Raw genomic sequence first — 19,279 nt, forward strand, 5'->3', positions numbered from 1 at the left:
AGCCCCGGAGAACAGTTGCCAAATAGTGAAAGAGTGTTTAGGTACTGAAAACTTCCCCCATACAATCTTGTACCATTTTACCTTGTTTCGGACATTTTTGAGGGCAACATATGCTGAGGAGATCGTGAATGCTCCTGTACTGGTTGGAGTCCATGTGATCTGGTCTTTTTCAGTGTGAGAATTTATCTCAGTCTCCATTATCCATTTCTTTACTTCGCACTATGGAAGATCAGCTATAGTTCTCGCCCAACCCCCATCAGTGATCACTTCCGCGACCTTTGCATTGTCAGGTACTACATGGCCAAGGAGGTGTCTCGCCTGTTCATTCTTGATAAGAGGCCCCGAGCACCATGGGTCATGCCAGAAACTAGTCTCCTCTCCATTTGCTATCAAGCATACCTTACAAACCTCCCAAGCAATTTCCCGATGCTCCATCACCCCTCTCCAAACCCAAGAGCAGTCTCGAGGGGTCTTCATCGTCCAAAAATTTTCCAGTTTTATATGATTATCCCATGACCATCTAACCCACAAGCACTCATGTTTCTTTGCAATTTTGACAACCAACCCACAGTAAGCAGCTTTATTCCAAACCATTGGATCCAAAATTCCCAGTCCACCTTGATCCTTATCTAGTCTGATCTTCCCGTGACTAGCATGATGCATCTTTCTAGCCATATTTGGTCCCGCCCAAATAAATCTATTACACATCTTTGCCACTCTATCTAGTACTGTCTTCGGAAGGACGAAAGTTTGGGCCCAATACGACAGGAAAGATGAGAGGACAGACTTAACCAGCTAAACTCTACCTGCTCTGTTAAGATCTTTGTTCTTCCAGTTAGAAATCCGAGATGTGATCTTTTCTATGAGGGGCAAGCATTCCCGTATACCTAGTCTCGAGGCTGTGAGAGGTAGCCCTAGATAGGTAACAGGCGGAGTTACTAGAGAAATGTGCATTGCTGCAGCTAGCTCTAGTCCTTCTTCCACTGACATACTTCCAGTGAGAATTGTAGTCTTTTCATTGCTAAGATGTAATCCTGTTGCTTGAGAGATTCAAAAATTTGGACCATTTCATAAATTCAAATACTTAGCAAACTTAGTTAGTTTTAGTTTTGTCTTAATTTCATTTCATAAATTCAGTTTTAATTTAGTTTAATTCTTAGGCTATTTCCATTAAATTAATAAAGTAATTGTTATTCATTAAATAATGTCTTGTTCTTATTGTTCTTATTTAAGAAATGATAGTTTAATGACTCAAGGCTAAACCTCCATTAGAGGGGTTTGAGGAAGCCTTGATGAAAACTTGATTGTATTAGCGTAGAAATGGTTGTAATAATATATTCCATTCTAGAAAGTAATTAGTTCACCATAAGAATGGGTTTGATTGCTTCACATGCTGGTTGTTAGTTGGTAGAGATTACCATGAATAATTAGGGATTAGAAAGACCCAATTGTTATGTGAAAACATTGCAATTCGGATTACAACAATTCTATGCTAGTTTATTAAGTCGAATCAAGGTGGAATCAAATTCCCCTAATTCCTTCTCATATTGTCATCTTAGTATTGAATTGCCGTCATTTCAATTATCACATCTTGATTAGTTAATTCGCCATCGTAGTATAATTTCCATCATTACTCTCATTGACTTTGATAGAACCGATAAACGTAGTTAACGTTAATTCTAAAGAACTAGGAGTGGAACGAATTCTCTGCTCCAATTATATTGCATTGATAACGAGAGTAGAATCTTTGATAAATTAGCAATAAGAAATTCATTTAGTTTTACTTATTCTTGAGTTTAATTAGTTAAGTCTAGGTAAAACTATACTTTTTACAGAATATCATCAACTCACGCCAGTTTCTCAAGTTTGGCCTCAAACTGTCACGCTGAACCAGTTCGATGATACGGGTCTTTAAATTACCTACAATTTGCAGTCTTGCTGCAGAAAGCTTATCTTCTATGGGTATCTACTGGTCTTCTAAAATAGTGGCCAATCCATTGTACAAATCACACAAATAATGCTGTCATTACAATAATAAAATAAAATAAAATAAATTATTATACTGAAAAAAATAAGGAAAGAATATGTCATTATAGAGTTCCGTAGAATAAAAGACACGAAACGTGTGTGAAATTACCGAGAACCACGACTCTGCAACTATGATGTACAAATTCTGAATTCCACCGGGGTGTGCTACGGAAGTGTACCACCGGCCTAGTAAGCACATGTACGAGTCCAGTACCTTGAACCCAAAAACAATAATAATAATCAACATCAAGTATATGTAGAAGAAGTACTTTAATAGACAGAGACATACCACATCATTAAGCTATCCTCCCCCGAACAGTCCATAGAAGCTGCTGATGTCAATTTGAAATCCACTCCCATGCCGTCTCCAACACTTTTACGACTAGCAACATCAGGAGCTCTTTTTAGCAATCCCACTCCATGATTGAAAACACCAAGAATCAGATCTTGGCAAAAGTCAGCCACTTCAACCTTGAGTTCACTCATTATATATTGAGTAAATATTCATTGCCGTGATCCCTGTTCCATATCTTCTTGCATCACAGAAGTTGCCACAGAATTTTCTCCCTCTCCTTCATCAACAATCAGGAGGTAACCTTCCACCCCATTCTAAGAAAGTCCATCACCACGATCATCCACAATGGATGTCTCACAAGCATCCTGTGTCAGAATAGAATGAAGTCAGAAGGCATCTATGGTGTCACACAGCAGGAACATAATGTCCCACTAAAATAACAACCTTTCAATCCATATTTAGAAGATAACTTAAGAGTAATTTGGGAGGTAATTAAAATAAAATAATGTACCTTGACTGCATTTTCCCCTTCTACAGGAGCAGTTGGTGCAATTTGAATTTCTGAAAAACGTTCCCACAAACAGATTTTTGTTCAAAATTAGCACCTTCTACCGTATCAGTGCCACCACCCTGAACACTCACAGTAGGCACAGGGCATATTTCTTCGGCTTGCATCTCCAATTCCTTGGAAATAGTAGCCTAAAAAAACATAATAATAACCTATATACACAACAATATTTAAATAAAGTAATTAATAGTAAAGCACAATCATCGATATTACCATATCAAATGCAAAATCATGAGTGTCTTGTTTGTTAGGATCAAGTCTAGTTCCCTATCTTCTAAGTTGTCCTCACAATTTGGAAATAATTCAACTTCACCATCACTAGGAGTCACACATACAACCTGCATAAAACTAGATAAAAGCTCATAAAGTAGCTATGATGTCTCAAAGAAGCCACATAATGTCCTACTTATTTACAAAACATTAAATTCCTACTAAGAAAATAAATAAGTGGTAGGGACACATTTAAATTTCAATTACCTTGGACGCACTTATGACATCCATAATCAAAATTCGTGCAATTTCATTACATAAATTTTCCTCTTGATGAGCCTGTTCCCCATCGATACCCGCCGTCTCAATTTCAGAAAACGTCTTCTCATTACCCACTGCCTCTATTTGCAATTGCTGATTCTTTGAAACATACGATTCATAGATTTCCATGTCACTCATGCTCCCCTCAGGTGTTCACCTACCCTAACAGCCGGCTCAGGTTAACTCTGTTCAGTATAACACTTGTTAAATTCTTCAGCTGAAACAACTTTTAGCAAGTCTTCTTCTCCCTTATCAATAACATCAGGCTGACTCCTAGACAACTGCACACTTAGATACTTGTCGAATAACCCATCCATTTGTTTAGGGGGGATAGGGTTAATATATTGCGCAGCCTCCACAACAAATAGGTGGGGCTCAATAACACTGGGGTTGTGAGTCTCTTAAATGACCTGCACAACACAACACGAGAGGGAGAGGGAGATAAAGTTGTGAATTTGTATCCTTACAATTTTGCAATAACTGTTGCCATAACAAATGAAAAAATACATACCAGTTCAGTAGGTACGTGGTTGTCGGTGTTGTGACCCGCTTCAGACTCCTTCAAAATGTCATAGAAATCCTGATTTAAATCAAACCCACAAAGTGAGGAGGTTATTTTCATACTCCACTGAGGCATCTAAGGTGGGTGCAAATAAACCCAAAAAATGATTTCTTTTTTTCATTGCAGCCACTCGCACTCGACTCACCACACGTGTTGACGATGATATTCTCTTGTTTGCAGCAGCCTCTTCCTCTAATTGTATATTGTTGATCAGTCTTGCCAGGTTAAGCGACCCTTCTGCTTATTCAATATGGTACTGTTCATCTTCCTCTAGGACTGATAAAGGCTCTGGTTCATTCCCCCTAACACGCTGGGTAATAGCTCCAATTTCTCCAGCCTAGGATTTAGCACTACGTTTGTGTTTGGGGTACTTAGAAAGAGGCAAGCTTTCGGACACGATATAGTTTCACGAATCCTGGAGTTGTTCAGACACATCTTTTCTCTTCCTCCCATAAGTTGAGGGGAGCGCAACACTTACTCCAAGGTGGGCCGATGATCTTGTTGCCCTTCTAACGGCTTCGGTACCAGGCACTGTCTGTACTTCTCAGGTTATGGTAGTAGGATTATTTCTTGGAGGGGTACGTTATTTCATCTTTTGAAGTTGGGGTGGTTTCCTAGTGGAAGGTCGGGGGTTTTTTTTTTTAACAACAACAACTTGTTTCTCTTTAACAGGGGTAGGTTGTTTCTTCCTGACAGCTTTTACTTTGACAACCTTTCTTTGGGGAACAGACTCACGTCTTCTACGTTTCCTGGTATGCACTTTTTTGAACTCACCTTCACTACTAACAACTTCTTCTCCCTCTTCATCTTCTTCCTTGTCACTATCTAGTTCCTCTTCCACCGGAGTCAGTTCTCTTCTCACATACCTTTTCGCTCCGCCATGAGCAAGAGCGAGGATCTCCTCTGCCGTCTTCTTCATCACCTAAATCGAAACAACTTAGATGTCAAAATAGTAGACCAAAATGTCTAATTCGTATTGAAAAATAAGTAGAATATAAGAACCCTTATAGTTATACCAATAACGTATCCTCTGCCATAATTCTTCTTTGTGCCAGGAGATCGTAATCCTTAGACATATCGAGCAGCTCTCGCTGTCATAACAAAACATGAAAATCATAAAACAAGCTGCTCTAAAAAAAGTACACATAACACAGTAGAGCACCGTGAATGGTTAGGCAAAGAGATACAAACCTTCAAAGCAGATCTGACCACTTCCTTATTCCTAATGTCCTCCGGAATATCTAGGCGATCGAGAATCACAACATCCACTCTTCCCCTTTTAGTCAGCTTTGATTCCCACCTAATGGCCCGACAACTCTGCCCAGGAATTTTCACCCACCCTTTAAACCATCGGAAGTCGAGAGGATCCAACCGTCTTGCCCCCAGCGACGAAACATGGATGAATACATAGAGGTTGAATGCTAGGACACAACCATGGATGGTCCCAGTATAAGGGCGAGTAGGAAATGTTACAAAGTGGGCATTCATATTCTCATACAGCGACTCAACTTCCTTGTATAGCAGTTCGTAGGCAAGATAACCCCAAGGAAAAGAATCAAACTTCTCTAAATCAGCAACAATGTCAACCCACTTGACTCTGACCCCTTTCGATCCAATCGGGATCAGGAAAGCACCAAGACAGAAAAGCCTATTAAGGCGGTGGATAACATCAGCCATGTTGGATCAGTTAGGGCATTATACTAGGTTGTCTTTCTAGCCTTGAGAATATCTTCACATTTAATTTTACCACATAGTGAAGCACGAGCTTCTGTTAAGGGAAAACACCTCATCCGGAAATCACTCGGCTCATTCTCGTTCATTTCATAATACCAGATAGGTGGACGTTGGGTCAAAAGCCCGGTTAGCAGTGCCATATCGATGACTTGAATGAGATATACTTGCCACCAACACTGAAAGTTCCTGGAGCGATTCTCATTTTCAGAAACTTTGAAACTAATTTGGGCTGGCTAAAATGATTGTAAGCGGTTTTTTCAGGATCCCTAGAGTCGACAGTCCCATCAACCTTCAGAAGAAAACCAAACGGAGAAGTTTGAAAATGTTCTTTTTCATCATTTAAATAAATCAAACAGCTGCTCTCGAAGCTTTCTAGGACAGTAGCGGGAAGGAATCCTCACTTTAGGTCCCACTGGATGTTCAACTTTCTTGCCGTTCTTCTTGGAACTACTGCACACATCAAGACATTTTGTAAGCAAATTAAGACAACATCACTAATAAGTAGACAACAAACAACTTTGAAACATCCTTGAGAGCACAGACGAGTAATTCTATATTTACTGCTAAAGCATACATCAGAACAAAGGAATTCCTCATCAACTGGTTACATTATGAAACACATTTCCTTTATTACAATATCGCTAACTGGAACTGTATGAAATCTTGGAAAAGGCAACCAAATATTACCCATATTTGAATCTTAAATTTTTTGCAATTTTCATTATGCAATAGTTTAACTCAACATTGTGAATCATACTGAACCAATAAATTTCAGTATATAAAAAACACACCTTTTAGGGTTTGGCATTGTAGCGGGGATCCTAAAAAAAAGGGCAAAAAAAAAAAAATGGAGCAAAGTGAGGGTGATAGCAGATAGATTGCTCAAACCCTTGCTTAAATTGGGTGAAGGATTAGAGAAGGGAAAGTAATGAAAAGGTTGAGTATTTCATCTTAATTTGGGATAAGAACTTAGAGGTCAAAGTTTAGAAGGTGAGATGTCAGAGGTGAGAAGTGAACGTCAGTTGAAATAGAGCTTAATGTTTCCAATGCAAATTCCGGTTCACAAAACTTTCCCACCAAAAATCGCAAAAATTAAGTGCTCTGCTACACTAGACAGACTGTAAGTGAAGTGGCAGAGCACTTATAGTCTGTGAGCACACGTGTCTAAATCCTAGATGATAAAATAAGAATTAAAGCTCTATCGAACTGTGGTAGTTAAATTTTAGGTGACAAGTGAAATACACTTTAAATTCAACAGAGAAAATATAACTAAGGGTTAAAAATAATAACTGAAGACATAACTAGTATACTGCATAGCAGTGGGGGCGTGAGCAGAGAATCAGAGAACTGGAGATGAAGGGTTAGAGATGGAGAATTGGAGAGGGAGAAGGGCATGGAGAGTGGAGAGTGGAGAGGGAGAGAAGAAAAATGAGGACAGACAGATAGACAGAAACCAACCAAATCATTTTTTTGGACACATAACCCTCCTCGGCCCAGAACGTTCAGCTCCGCTCATTTGATAAACAAAGTTCTGGCAAAGTCCCCATTAACCAAGTGTCCACATCAGATTACAATTCGAGAAACCAATAACAGTATGCTATGACAATATAACTAGGCTATATGACATTACTAGTTCCCCTCTTAGGTCAATATAGAAAATAAATTTTCTGTTCATACAGTAAGCGGTTAGATTGAAATCAGAGTTAGACGAAATGTATATGTTCATTCTATGACAAAATAACAAAATTATAAGCCATTATAGTTAGCCTTAATAAGTCTAAATAGAAAATCTTTTTTTGTGTTCATTAAGCGGTTAGATTTAAATTTCAAATATATCAAACTATTTTTTTATTTCGCTAAACGGGTATATTCAAGTTCAAATGTAGTTATCCAACTTATTTGATAAGTTCAAATTTTCTCATGGAGACTGATAAGCACCCAAAACTGTAATACTAAACCCCGTAGAGACATAGCATTTTGGTTAATTATGTGTTTAATAATCATGAAATAATTATATTTTCGTACTTTTGCAGGTTTTTGCAGTTAACGTGAATATGATGATAAAACCTACATCAAAGTATGGGAATATTGTGCATACCCAAAGTCTTCCCACTCTGCCCCAGTGAAGCCCAACAAAGCCTAACTAGAGCCGAAGATTCCAAAGGGACAAAACCAGTGCATAATGGGACCACGTGTAAAGAAGCAGCAAACTTCCGAAGCTCACATCTTTAAAACCTGGACTCCGATTTCGGCAAGTGAACTGCCAGAACGACCAGGGCGATGACCTCTACCCAAAGACAGAAAGTTGTGAAAATGCCAAAATTCGGGCCGCCATTGGACACAGTACGTGGACCCACTCTGCAGTCCCATAAGAAAGGATGAGTCATCATGCATGGACAAGTGGCAAGTGATAGACACTTTTGTGACACCTTGCAAGAAAAGACAAAACATGAAATTAAATGCATGATTAGATTTGTGATTAGAAAAGGGTGAAAAAAGTTTGGATAGTGAAAAGAAAAAGACAAACTTTGTGAAAAAATTTGGATGTTTTGAAATAGGAAAGGACAAAACTTATAATTGTGGGAAGGTTTCACGTGAGATTCCCATGGGATATATGATAAACACCCAAAACTGTAATATTAAACCCCGAGAGACATATAATTTTGGTAAATTATGTGTTTAATAATCATAAAATAATTATATTTTCGTACTTTTGTAGGTTTTTGTAGTTAACGTGAATATGATAATAAAACATGCATCGAAGTACGGGAATATTGGAATACTTGAAGTCTTCCCACTCAGCCCAGTGAAGCCAAACAAAAGCTTGACTAGAGCCGAAGGTTTCAAAGGGACAAAACCAGTACAGAACGGGTCCACATGAAAAGGACCAACAAACTTCCGAAGCTCACATCTTTCAAACCTAGACACTGACTTCGGCTAGTGAATTGCCAGAGCAACTTGGGTGACGAACTCTACGCAAAGACAGAAAGTTGTAAAAATGCCAAAATCGGCGCCGTCACTGGACACACCACGTGGACCTACTCTACAGGCCCAAAAGGCATGACGAGTCAGCATTGGCAGGTGGCAAGTGATGGTCACAAATTTATGCCACCTTGCAAAAGGAAAAGACGTATCAATTTAATGTTTGAATTGAATTGAAGAAAACAACAAAACATAAAGTTTGGTTTATTATGCCACAAAAAGACAAAAACCTTTAAAACAAAGGTTTGGATTGTTGGAATTGAGAAAAGGCCAAAACTTAAATGAGGGGGGATTCACGAGAGGAGACCAGGCTATATATATAAGGGGGGACCTTACCTTTGTTAACTTTGGCTTTGCAGTTAGTTAGTTTTAGTTTTAGCCTATAGTTTAGTTTTTCATTATGCAGTTTCATTCCGTCATTTTTCCTTCCAGTAGCTTTACCAACTTCAGTACTGTAAGTTTTCTTTCATAATAAAAATCATTTCTTTCCAAGTTTAATTTTTGTTCTGCATTTAATTATTTATTGTATACAACAAGTTCAATTATTCATCCAATGACCATGAGCTAAACCCCCCCCCCCTCAGGGGGAGGGTTATAATGCTCGTGTGAGGATCTAGATTAACACTTTAATGTTCCAGAATTACTACTTAGGATTAGGTGTAGATTATACATCCGGTCCCAAAATGATTGAGACTGTACAAGTTTGGAGTGCTGATGCTCCAGAACATTCTTGCGAGAGACCCAAAATGTCTCGCGCGCGACTCTATGGTGTCAGATAACTCTCTGATTTGTCCAGCTGATGTAGAATCAAACCAGGAGCTGAAATGATATTCCAGAGATGAAATATTAGTTCAACTCCTTATGCTAGTGAGATGCGCTCAGAGATGTGTGCATTTCACTAGGGATTGATACTCGACGTCGTCTCGGGTTTGTCTATGAACTCGAGACGGATTAGAGCTGTAGTGATGTGGTAGTATAAACTATTGAAAATGATTCTTGCATGAGTACGATTAACCCTTTCCCTGTTTCCCCATCTATGTTTATTTACGTCGAAATCATCGTTATTAATTTACGTTACTTGCATTACCGTTAATTTACTTAAACCAACTAAATAACCTAAAATCCTACTCACCAACAGTTGTAAATCCAGTTGTAAACCTTGCCGAGCCCTAAGATATGGACGATCCCTTATTCGACCTATCCTGCCAAACCCACGTGAGTACGTAAGGTAACTTGACTAAACGGATGACTAATAAACTTTGGACTTTGGTCTTCGGGACTGTGGACTTTCAGACTTAAGTAAACCAAAACCAGAAATTACCGTTTATCAAATGGCGCCGCTGCACGCCGAAGGACTCTAGACATTTAACGTAATAACTGGAATACATCACGTAAAAACCCCTTTCCTTACCCCCTCATCTTTCTGATTTTCATTTCTTTTGTGATACTAACGTGTTACGTAACTGTTTTCCCTAACTTTTCTTTTTCTAATAACAGATATCTGTGAACCAGATCTTGTTTATCATTATTAGCACAGTCTAAGTATTCCGTAGGAAGTTGAAATACTAAATTGATAAAATAGTCTTGGACAAGACTATATTAGTAGTGCACGAGACTAACCTGGAGTATCAACACTCCGGTTTTCAGGTACAAGCCACTTTCCTTCTCAGTACTATTTTGGACTCTCTAGTCCTATTTATCCACCATCCAGTAAGTTCACGAGCTCAGGCATTAATTCGATCGTTGGACGAGGAATCGCGGGACGCTAGGTTTCGAATTCTTAAACTCCTCAAACTTTGTCGAGGATATTATTTGGTTGATTGCTATAACATATTTTACCTCGCATATTTGTGTGTTGGCATGAGAACTCTTTGCATGTATAGAATTTTCCCTAAGTAAATGTGGTTCATCATTATATATTCACGTTAATACGATTAAAATGATTCGAATATATTTGGATGTCTGCGTAATTTCAAACCAACTGCTTAGAATATTTTTGTATGTGTATGTTACATCAATTCACGAACGCAGTATTCATTTGCATGAGTTCGTTCTCGATATTCCCTAGCTCGCATATAATTGCACATATCTGTAGCTCTAGATTATTGCATGTGTAGGACGTGTTTCTATTAACGTATAATTAATATAGAGTTGCATGTGTAGACTTCCTGTGTAAAACTAGCATGTGTTAATTGTATGTTTAGTCTTCTATTTTTGCATCTCTCGTCTTTAATTGCATGTTTCATAATCACGTCTCCATAATACATTAATTACGTGCACTAAAAATAAAAAATAAAAAATAAAAAAAAAAAAAAAAAAAATAAAAAAATCCAAATAATAAAAATTTCATCATAAATCATCCTCCTATTCCATCAGTGTCTAGCAAACTTGCGAGAATGAGGTTACCTAATTAAGGAATGTGCTAGCACAGACAACCTCCCTCAATTCTCTCAGGTGACCTGGCTGCTGGAATATTCACACGTTATCCTAGCCTACCTGCTCAAGTTAGCAACAGCTCAGGAAGACGTGCTTCACCTTCCTCCTTCCTTAATTCTCAATCCCCCTATCATAATTCGTTCCATATAAGCCTTGAATTAACATTTGTGTTTGTATGAGACTATGGTCTGGTAAACATAAGGAATTAGAACTTACTTATCATCGTTAGAAATACAATAAACAACTACTTCAGTTATCTTCTAGACATAATTCTTCCTCCGTAAACCAACCTCGTCAAGTATCTCTGTTGCCATTATCTCCCTTAGTTATGGCCCAGGAAAATCCCACAGTCGAGAAACCCCTTTCGGACTTCTATATTGCCTTACAGGAAGGACCTGCTTCCTATATTAAACTCGATGAGATTGCAGGTGATTTTCACATTCCGCCAAATATTTTCGGTTTGTTACCTGTTTACCATGGTCTAGACCATGAAAAGCCGTACAATCATCTTCGTCGGATGTAGCAAGTAGTCACTACTTTCCACCATCCGACCGTTACCAACGAACAAGTCTTGCTTAGGTTGTTTCCCTTCACCTTAATTGATAAAGCTTCAGTTTGGCTCGCAGGCGAAGCGCCACAATCCATTGACACATGGGCCAAACTAGTACAAGCATTGATGATAAAGTTCTATACTCAGAAGAAAACTACAGAAATGCTTTAGAAGATTCAATTCTTTCGCCAGCCCCAGGAATACTTTTTCGGAAGCATGGAGCAGATTTACTGATCTGCTTCTCGAATGTCCCCATCATCAACTTCGACACATATTTGTCTTAGATGCGATTTCATTCTTTAATGGTCTCTCTGACCATCAAAAGGAAACATTAGATATCATGAACGGCAGTTGTTTCATGGACAAAGGCGCTATTGAAGCATACAATTTTCTTGAGAAACAGGCTTCACAAAGCACCCATTGGGGTAACATTGATTCTTCCAGATCTTCTAAAGGCACTCCTACCAAAGTTTCATCTATGTTCGAGGTCAAACCTAATCCGGAATTAAAAACTCTGATCGAGTCCCTAACAAAAAAGGTTGATGCTCTTTCGGTTCAAGTAAATGATCAAAAACCCAAACAAGTCATGGCTGCTAACGCTTCCCCATGTCTTCTTTGCTTAAGTCCTGAGCACGCCGATTCTTATTAAACTTTGGCATACGAGTGCCCTCCCCAACCATTTGAAGAGGCTTGTGTTTTCAACATTCCTAATGCACCTTGGCGACAACATCCGAATTTGGCTTAGGGCTCCCTTGCCCAACAACAAGCTACTCTGGGTGTCAACAACGCTCCTGTACGACCACCAGTGAACTACAATTCCTACCGTCAAAGAAATCCTCCCCAATTCCAGCAAGGGCAATGTCATTTTCCCAACAACGCAAATATAGGGTATCAAAACAACCGCAGCCTTGTTCCCGCTAATTAAGGATATGGCTACCAAAATCAACCCGTAAACAATAACCATGAACTTGTTCCTGCTGCTCTACTGGTACAATCCATTGCTGATAAAACAGCTGAAACTTTTCTGACTTACATGAATCAACATAATCAAATCCTAGCATCTATCCAACAGTCTTTTCAGCTGTTAACATAGGATAAAAGTCAAAAGGGTGTGTTTTCTGGCCAAGCAGTTCCAAACTTAAAGCCCACAAACACTATCTTTGAACTTAACAATGCACTAAGATCTAGTATTCCCAGCTACGGTAAGGTAAATGCCATCACCACTCTTCGTTCTGGCCGAACCATCGAAAATCACATAGGTATGCTAGAGGTCGAATCAACGGAAGCCACAGTTGATGTTCTTCCAACTCCTACCTCACAACCTATAGCGGACGAAGTTGTTCCTTCTAAATCTACATCGACGTCCCTAGGGAAAGACGTCACTGATCCATATGTGTGATTCCGCCCAGAAGCTTTGTTCCCTGCCTGTTTGGCGAACATTTTGATGAGATCCATGAAACCTTCAATAATTTGATGAGATCTGTGAAACCTTCAAAAATTTGACTATAAACCTACCTTTTCTAGATGCGCTTAAGCATTTGCCCAAGCATGCCAAGTTTTTGAAGGACATGTGCACCAACAAATGACGAATGAATGTTCCTCAACAAGCGTTCCTCACTGAGCAGTTTCCCTCCATTACTACTACCAATGGTGTGGTTAAATATAAAGACCCAGGTCGACCAACTGTACCATGCACATTGGGCGACAAGTATATTGCTACCGCACTTTTAGACCTAGGTGCGAGTGTTAACCTACTTCCCTACTACTTATTTAACCAGTTAGGTCTTCATGAATTAAAACCTACTAACATGACCCTGCAACTCGCAGATCGTTCCATCAAGTACCCAAAGGGCATAGTAGAAAACGTCATAGTCAAGGTCTAAAATTTTTACTACCCAGTTGATTTTGTCATTTTAGATACCGAAGTAGCTTGTGACTCCATTCCTATCATTTTGGGACGTCCATTTCTTACAACTGTTAACGCTCTCATCAATTGTCGGGATGGTTCAATGACATGGTCTTTCGGGAACCTTTCTATCGAAGTCAACGTGTTCAAGTTAATGAAACAATTTCCCGATCCTATAATGGAGGGTGAGATTAGCTTGGTTGATAGTCTGGCACAGAAATATTTCGCAAACTCTTTTCCCCCAGACGAGGTACACCAATTTCTTTCTTTTGATAATTCTGAGTTTGACGATGACTCATACATTAAGGATGTCCACGCATTATTAGAGTTAGTACCACTATTTGACCCCTACTGATGTAGTGCCAATTGATTCAAAAGAACCGGACTCGCTCTTTTCCATTAAACAGACGATCCATCACGAATTCTTGATCCCCACTCCTCTAACTCCGGATTTAAAACCTTTACCCTCTGATTTGAAGTACGTGCATCTCGATCCTGATGGTAGTCACCCTATAATAATTTCTTCTCACTTGACTACCGACGAAGAAGCATGTTTGATTCATGTCATTCATGAACACCGCTCCACTATTGGATGGTCCTTAGATGATATCAAGGGAATAGACCCTAGTGTATGCATGCATTGCATACATCTCGATGATGGCACAAAGACATCACGAGAACCGCAACGTCGTCTTAACCTCGCCATGAAAGAGGTAGTCAGGGAGGAAGTTTTACATTTAGTTTATGCAGGTATCATATACCCTATCTCTGATAGTGACTGGGTTAGTCCTGTCCACGTTGTTCGTAAAATGTCCGGCATTCAAGTTGTACAAAATGAAAATGGTGAATGCATCTCCACTCGCATTCCATTGAAATGGAGAATTTACATTGACTATCACAAACTTAATGCCAGAACACATAAAGATCACTTCCCTCTTCCATTCATTGACTAGATGCTAGAACGTTTAGCCAGTCATGCTTACTACTATTTTCTTGATGGCTATTCCGGCTACTTCCAAATTGTCATCGACCTCGCCAATCAAGAAAAGACAACTTTCACATGTCCCTTTGGAACCTTTGCATACAAACGAATGCCTTTTGGTCTTTGCAATGCTCCAGACACTTTCCAACACCGCATGCTTCACATTTTCAGTGATATGGTGGAACGTTATATGGAAGTCTTCATGGAGAACTTTTCCATTTATAGAAATTCCTTTGATGACTGCCTATCCAACCTTTCTAAAGTGTTAACGTGTTGCGAAGAGAAAAATTTGGTACCTAATTGGGAGAAGTGTCATTTCATGGTGACCAAAGGAATTTTCCTAGGTCATATCATTTCGAAAGACGGGATAGAGGTTGATAAAGCTAAAATTGTTAAAATTGCTTCGCTACCTTTCCCCCGAACAGTTCATGATATCCGTGCCTTTTTAGGCCACGCTGGGTTTTACAGGCGATTCATTCAAGATTTTTCTAAAGTTGCTCGACCCTTAACCAATCTCCTACTTAAGGATGCGGTATTCGACTTCAATTTCAATTGCAAACAAGCTTTTGAAACTCTAAAAACCGCACTGACTACCGCTCCTATCATTTAACCCCCTGATTGGTCTCAACCATTTGAACTGATGTGTGACGCTAGCGACTTTGCTATTGGTGCCGTACTAGGCCAACGACGTGATGACAAACCCATTGTTATTTACTACGCTAGTAAAACTCTTAATGATGCTCAACGAAATTACATAACAACTGAGAAAGAGTTCCTACCTGTTGTCTATGCTTTGGATAAGTTTTGCCCTTACCTAGTTAGATCATCCACCATCGTATATACTGACTATGCCGCACTTCGATACCTTCTCGCAAAAAAAGACACGAAACAAAGATTGTTCCACTGGATCCTTCTCTTGCAAGAATTTACCCTGGAAATCAAAGACAAGAAAGGAACCAAAAATGTTGTGGTCAACCATTTATCAAGCCTGGTTGGTGACATTGACAGTGATTCTGAAGCCATCTGTGAATCCTTCCCAGATGAATATTTGTACTCCATTTTCTTCTCTCCATGGTATGCGGATATCGTTAACTACCTAGTTACTGAGGAAGTTCCTTCCTCTTGGTCACATCCTGATCATAAGAAGTTTTTATCCACTGTAAAATATTATTTATGGGATGACCCCTACCTCTTTAAGTATTGTTTCGACCAACTCATTCGTCGCTGCATTCCCGACTGGGAACACACTGACGTGTTATCTTTTTGCCATTAACAATCTTGCGGTGGTCATTTCAGTGGAAAGAAAACTGCGTCCAAGGTTTTATAATGTGATTTTTACTGGCTTACCCTTTTTTGCACTGCACACGAACATTGCAAATCTTGCATTCATTGTCAGCACCTAGGTCGAATTACCCAACGCAATATGATGCCCCTAAATCCTATCTTAATTGTGGAAGTTTTTGATGTTTGGGGCATTGATTTTATTGGACCCTTCCCTATTTCTCAAGGTTTTCTCTACATTCTAGTCGCTGTAGACTATGTGTCTAAATGGATTGAGGCACTCGCATGTTGCTCAAATGACCATAAGACTGTAGTGAAATTTGTAAAAGAAAACATTTTCTCTCGTTTTGGTGTCTCCAAAGCTAGCATTAGTGATGGGGGTACACATTTTTGTAATAAATTTTTTAGGTTTTTAATGAAGAAATTTGGAGTCACTCACAAAGTTGCTACTCCATATCACCCACAGACGAGTGGCCAAGTGGAAGTCTCCAACAGAGAAATTAAGTCCATTCTGGAGAAAACTATCAATCTATCAAGAAAAGACTTGTCTCTCCACTTAACGGATGCCTTGTGGGCATACTGAATGGCCTTTAAGACACCTATAGGGATGTCTCCTTACCGCATTGTTTTTGGAAAACATTGTCATCTGCCAGTTGAACTTGAGCATCGTGCCCTATGGGCCATCAAAAGCCTCAATTACAATATCAATACGGCAGGCGAGAAGCGAAAACTGCAATGAAATGAGCTTGAGGAAATTCAGAATGATGCTTATGATCTCTCGAAATCCTACAAAGCTAATATGAAAAGAGTGCACGACAAGCATATTTTGCGTAAAGATTTCGAAATTGGCCAAAAAGTTTTACTGTACAACTCCAGATTACACATTTTTTCTGGTAAATTGAAAACACGATGGTCTGGTCCTTTTATTGTGTCAACTGTGATACATTATGGGGCAATCTCTTTGCTTAATCCACAAGATAACAACAAATTTCAAGTAAATGGACAACGCCTCAAACATTACCATGAGTTATGCTCCCCAACTATTGAACAGACTCTTTTTCAGGATCCGGTCTACTTAGACTAGATGTTTCGTTGGTGTACTCAATCTTGTTTCTATAGAGGGTACGCCATTTTGGTAGTCGGGCCATCTTCTAGTTTATGATCTTAAAAGTTCTTTGAAGTGTGTGGTTGCAAGCACCGGAACCGTAGTCCACAAAAACTCTATTTTAGAACTGAGTAAAAATGTCTTCTACAACGCGAGCAAACGTTCTTGCTGGTAAACGATGGGTACCAAAAATTTCACCTCCTTCCTTCTCTTCCCTTTTCTACTATCTGCCTCGCGAATTTCAGCTAATCATTTGGTGTAAGTCTCACTCATCATGAATAGGTAATGATTGATAAAACGATAAAATTGATATAATTTTACTTTTGAATAAACGATGAAATTCAAACGCAAGTAAAACTAAAACTTTATCATATACTATTGATTTTCAAAGATTTCCACTCTCGATACTATTAAAGTAGAGTTGGAATAGAAGATTCATTCCACTCCTAGTTCTTTAGCATTCAAGTTTCCTACGACTATCAATCCTACCAAGGTCAATAAGAGTTTTACGAATTATACTACGAAATGTAACGGAATACTAAAGTTTGAATCTAGAATAAGAATTAGGGAAGATTTGAATCCACCTTGAATCCAACTTAAGAAACTAGCATAGATTGTTGTAATCCAATTCTTACCGTAAGAACGGTAAGAATTGGTCGTTTTAATCCCTAATTATACATGGCATCTTTACCAATTCATAACTAGCAAGTGAGGAAGTCCACCCATTCTCATGGCGAATCAACGATCTTCTAGAGTGGAATAGACTCTTACAACGATTCTACACTATACAATCAAGTTTTCATCAAACCCCTCTAATAGAGGTTTAGCCTTGATTCATCAAACTACCATTTCCAAATGAATTAAAACTAGACATCATAAAAAGATTGGAGCTTTACTAATTTAACTAATCAATAGATTAAAATCTAAATTAACAACTAAGAAATGAAATTGATAACTAAATAATTTAAACTAGATTATGATTAGCTAATTAACAATTGAAGACAACTAATTTACGAAATTAACAATACTAAAACTAAACAAGAATTGAATCAATAAACTAAACCGGAATTAAAGATGAATACTTTATTATAAAACTAAATGTGATTCTTAATTAATCATTTACTTGTTCTAACTAATCTATTGCAAAGTAAAAACTAGATCTAAAACAAGAATAACAACTAATCAATTCATTGAAAAACTAGATCTAGAACTAAGCTTTTATGGCTACTCTAATGGCTACCCTAATCCTAACCTAATTGATACTTAAGAGCTAAGTCTTGTGTATGGAAATGCAGGAGACTAGATCCACATTTTCGTACATGGGCTGAGGAGCCATGCTTTGGGCCGGAAAATTGAGCCCAAAGCCCAATTTTTTTAGTCCACAGGGCCCTTCTCAGCTGGCTTTGACTTTAACAGACTTTTCGTCCACTTCTACTCTTTTGATTGGGTCAACGTTTGGACCATTGGAAATCTCTTTCTGAGCCGGTCGTTTTGACATAATGTACGCCCAATTCCGAGGATTGAGTCCAAAGATACAATCTTCGGAAGTTCTGCTGACTTTTGTGTGCTGTTTCTGCCCGTCTTGGCCTTTAATCATAGAACTTCTTAGCAACCAACCCTTGCTCCTTTATATCGCCAAAGTGGCACATTTCTGTACATAATTGACTTCAATGCCTAAAATACATAAAAGCACATAATTAGCATTAACTCTTATTTATTATTCGCGTAATTGGTCTAAAAGTATTATTGTTAAGGGGTTAAAACTACAGTTTTGGGCTCTTATCAAACCACCCCCAAAAAACATTTTGCTTGTCCTCAAGCAAATATGAGAAATTAGCATAAGTGACCAAAAATGGAGTCCTAACTAATCTCGTTTCGCTGAGTGCGATTGCATTGCAAGGCCTTAAACCACTAGGAATTCCCTAGTGGACGAGTTGTAGCCTCGTGAGAGTTTTCCAGTGAAGGTACTCACAAACTTCATCTATACTAGAACGACTCAGAAATAAAACTATTGTTTCCTTATCTATGTCTCAATTATCTATACATCTCACTAGCAATGAATACAGAATAATCAAGCCGAAACCTAAGCTAATATATGCATAATAATCAATCATCTACGAATAAACATATATACAATGAGTAACACTATGAGATAAACTAGCAGGTCCGTTTATGAAAACTTGGAATAGCGTCCTTACGTAGGTCCTCATATAAATGTCAAGACAAAAACCACTCTGATTTTTCCGCTCAAGTTTCGCTACTCCAGTGTGCAGTGGGCACACTTTACCTTACAAACTCAATGACACACAAAGAAGCCGG

General features: G+C 38.7%; 1 protein-coding gene across 1 annotated transcript; it reads right to left on the reverse strand.

The window, feature by feature from the left end:
* Positions 1 to 219: 219 nt before the first annotated feature.
* Positions 220 to 675, reverse strand: LOC147497749 (uncharacterized). Its single transcript, XM_086562998.1, has one exon. The coding sequence runs from the start codon at positions 673 to 675 to the stop codon at positions 220 to 222; it is 456 nt and encodes a 151-aa protein (XP_086419124.1).
* Positions 676 to 19,279: the final 18,604 nt, after the last annotated feature.

The sequence above is a fragment of the Coptis chinensis genome, chromosome 5 (assembly GCF_015680905.1).
Source record: "Coptis chinensis isolate HL-2020 chromosome 5, ASM1568090v1, whole genome shotgun sequence".
In the NCBI taxonomy this organism is placed as follows: Eukaryota; Viridiplantae; Streptophyta; class Magnoliopsida; order Ranunculales; family Ranunculaceae; genus Coptis; species Coptis chinensis.

Excerpts from the sequence above, each read along its gene's own strand:
- LOC147497749 (XM_086562998.1), bottom strand. The coding sequence starts at position 675 with ATGGCTAGAAAGATGCATCATGCTAGTCACGGGAAGATCAGACTAGAT.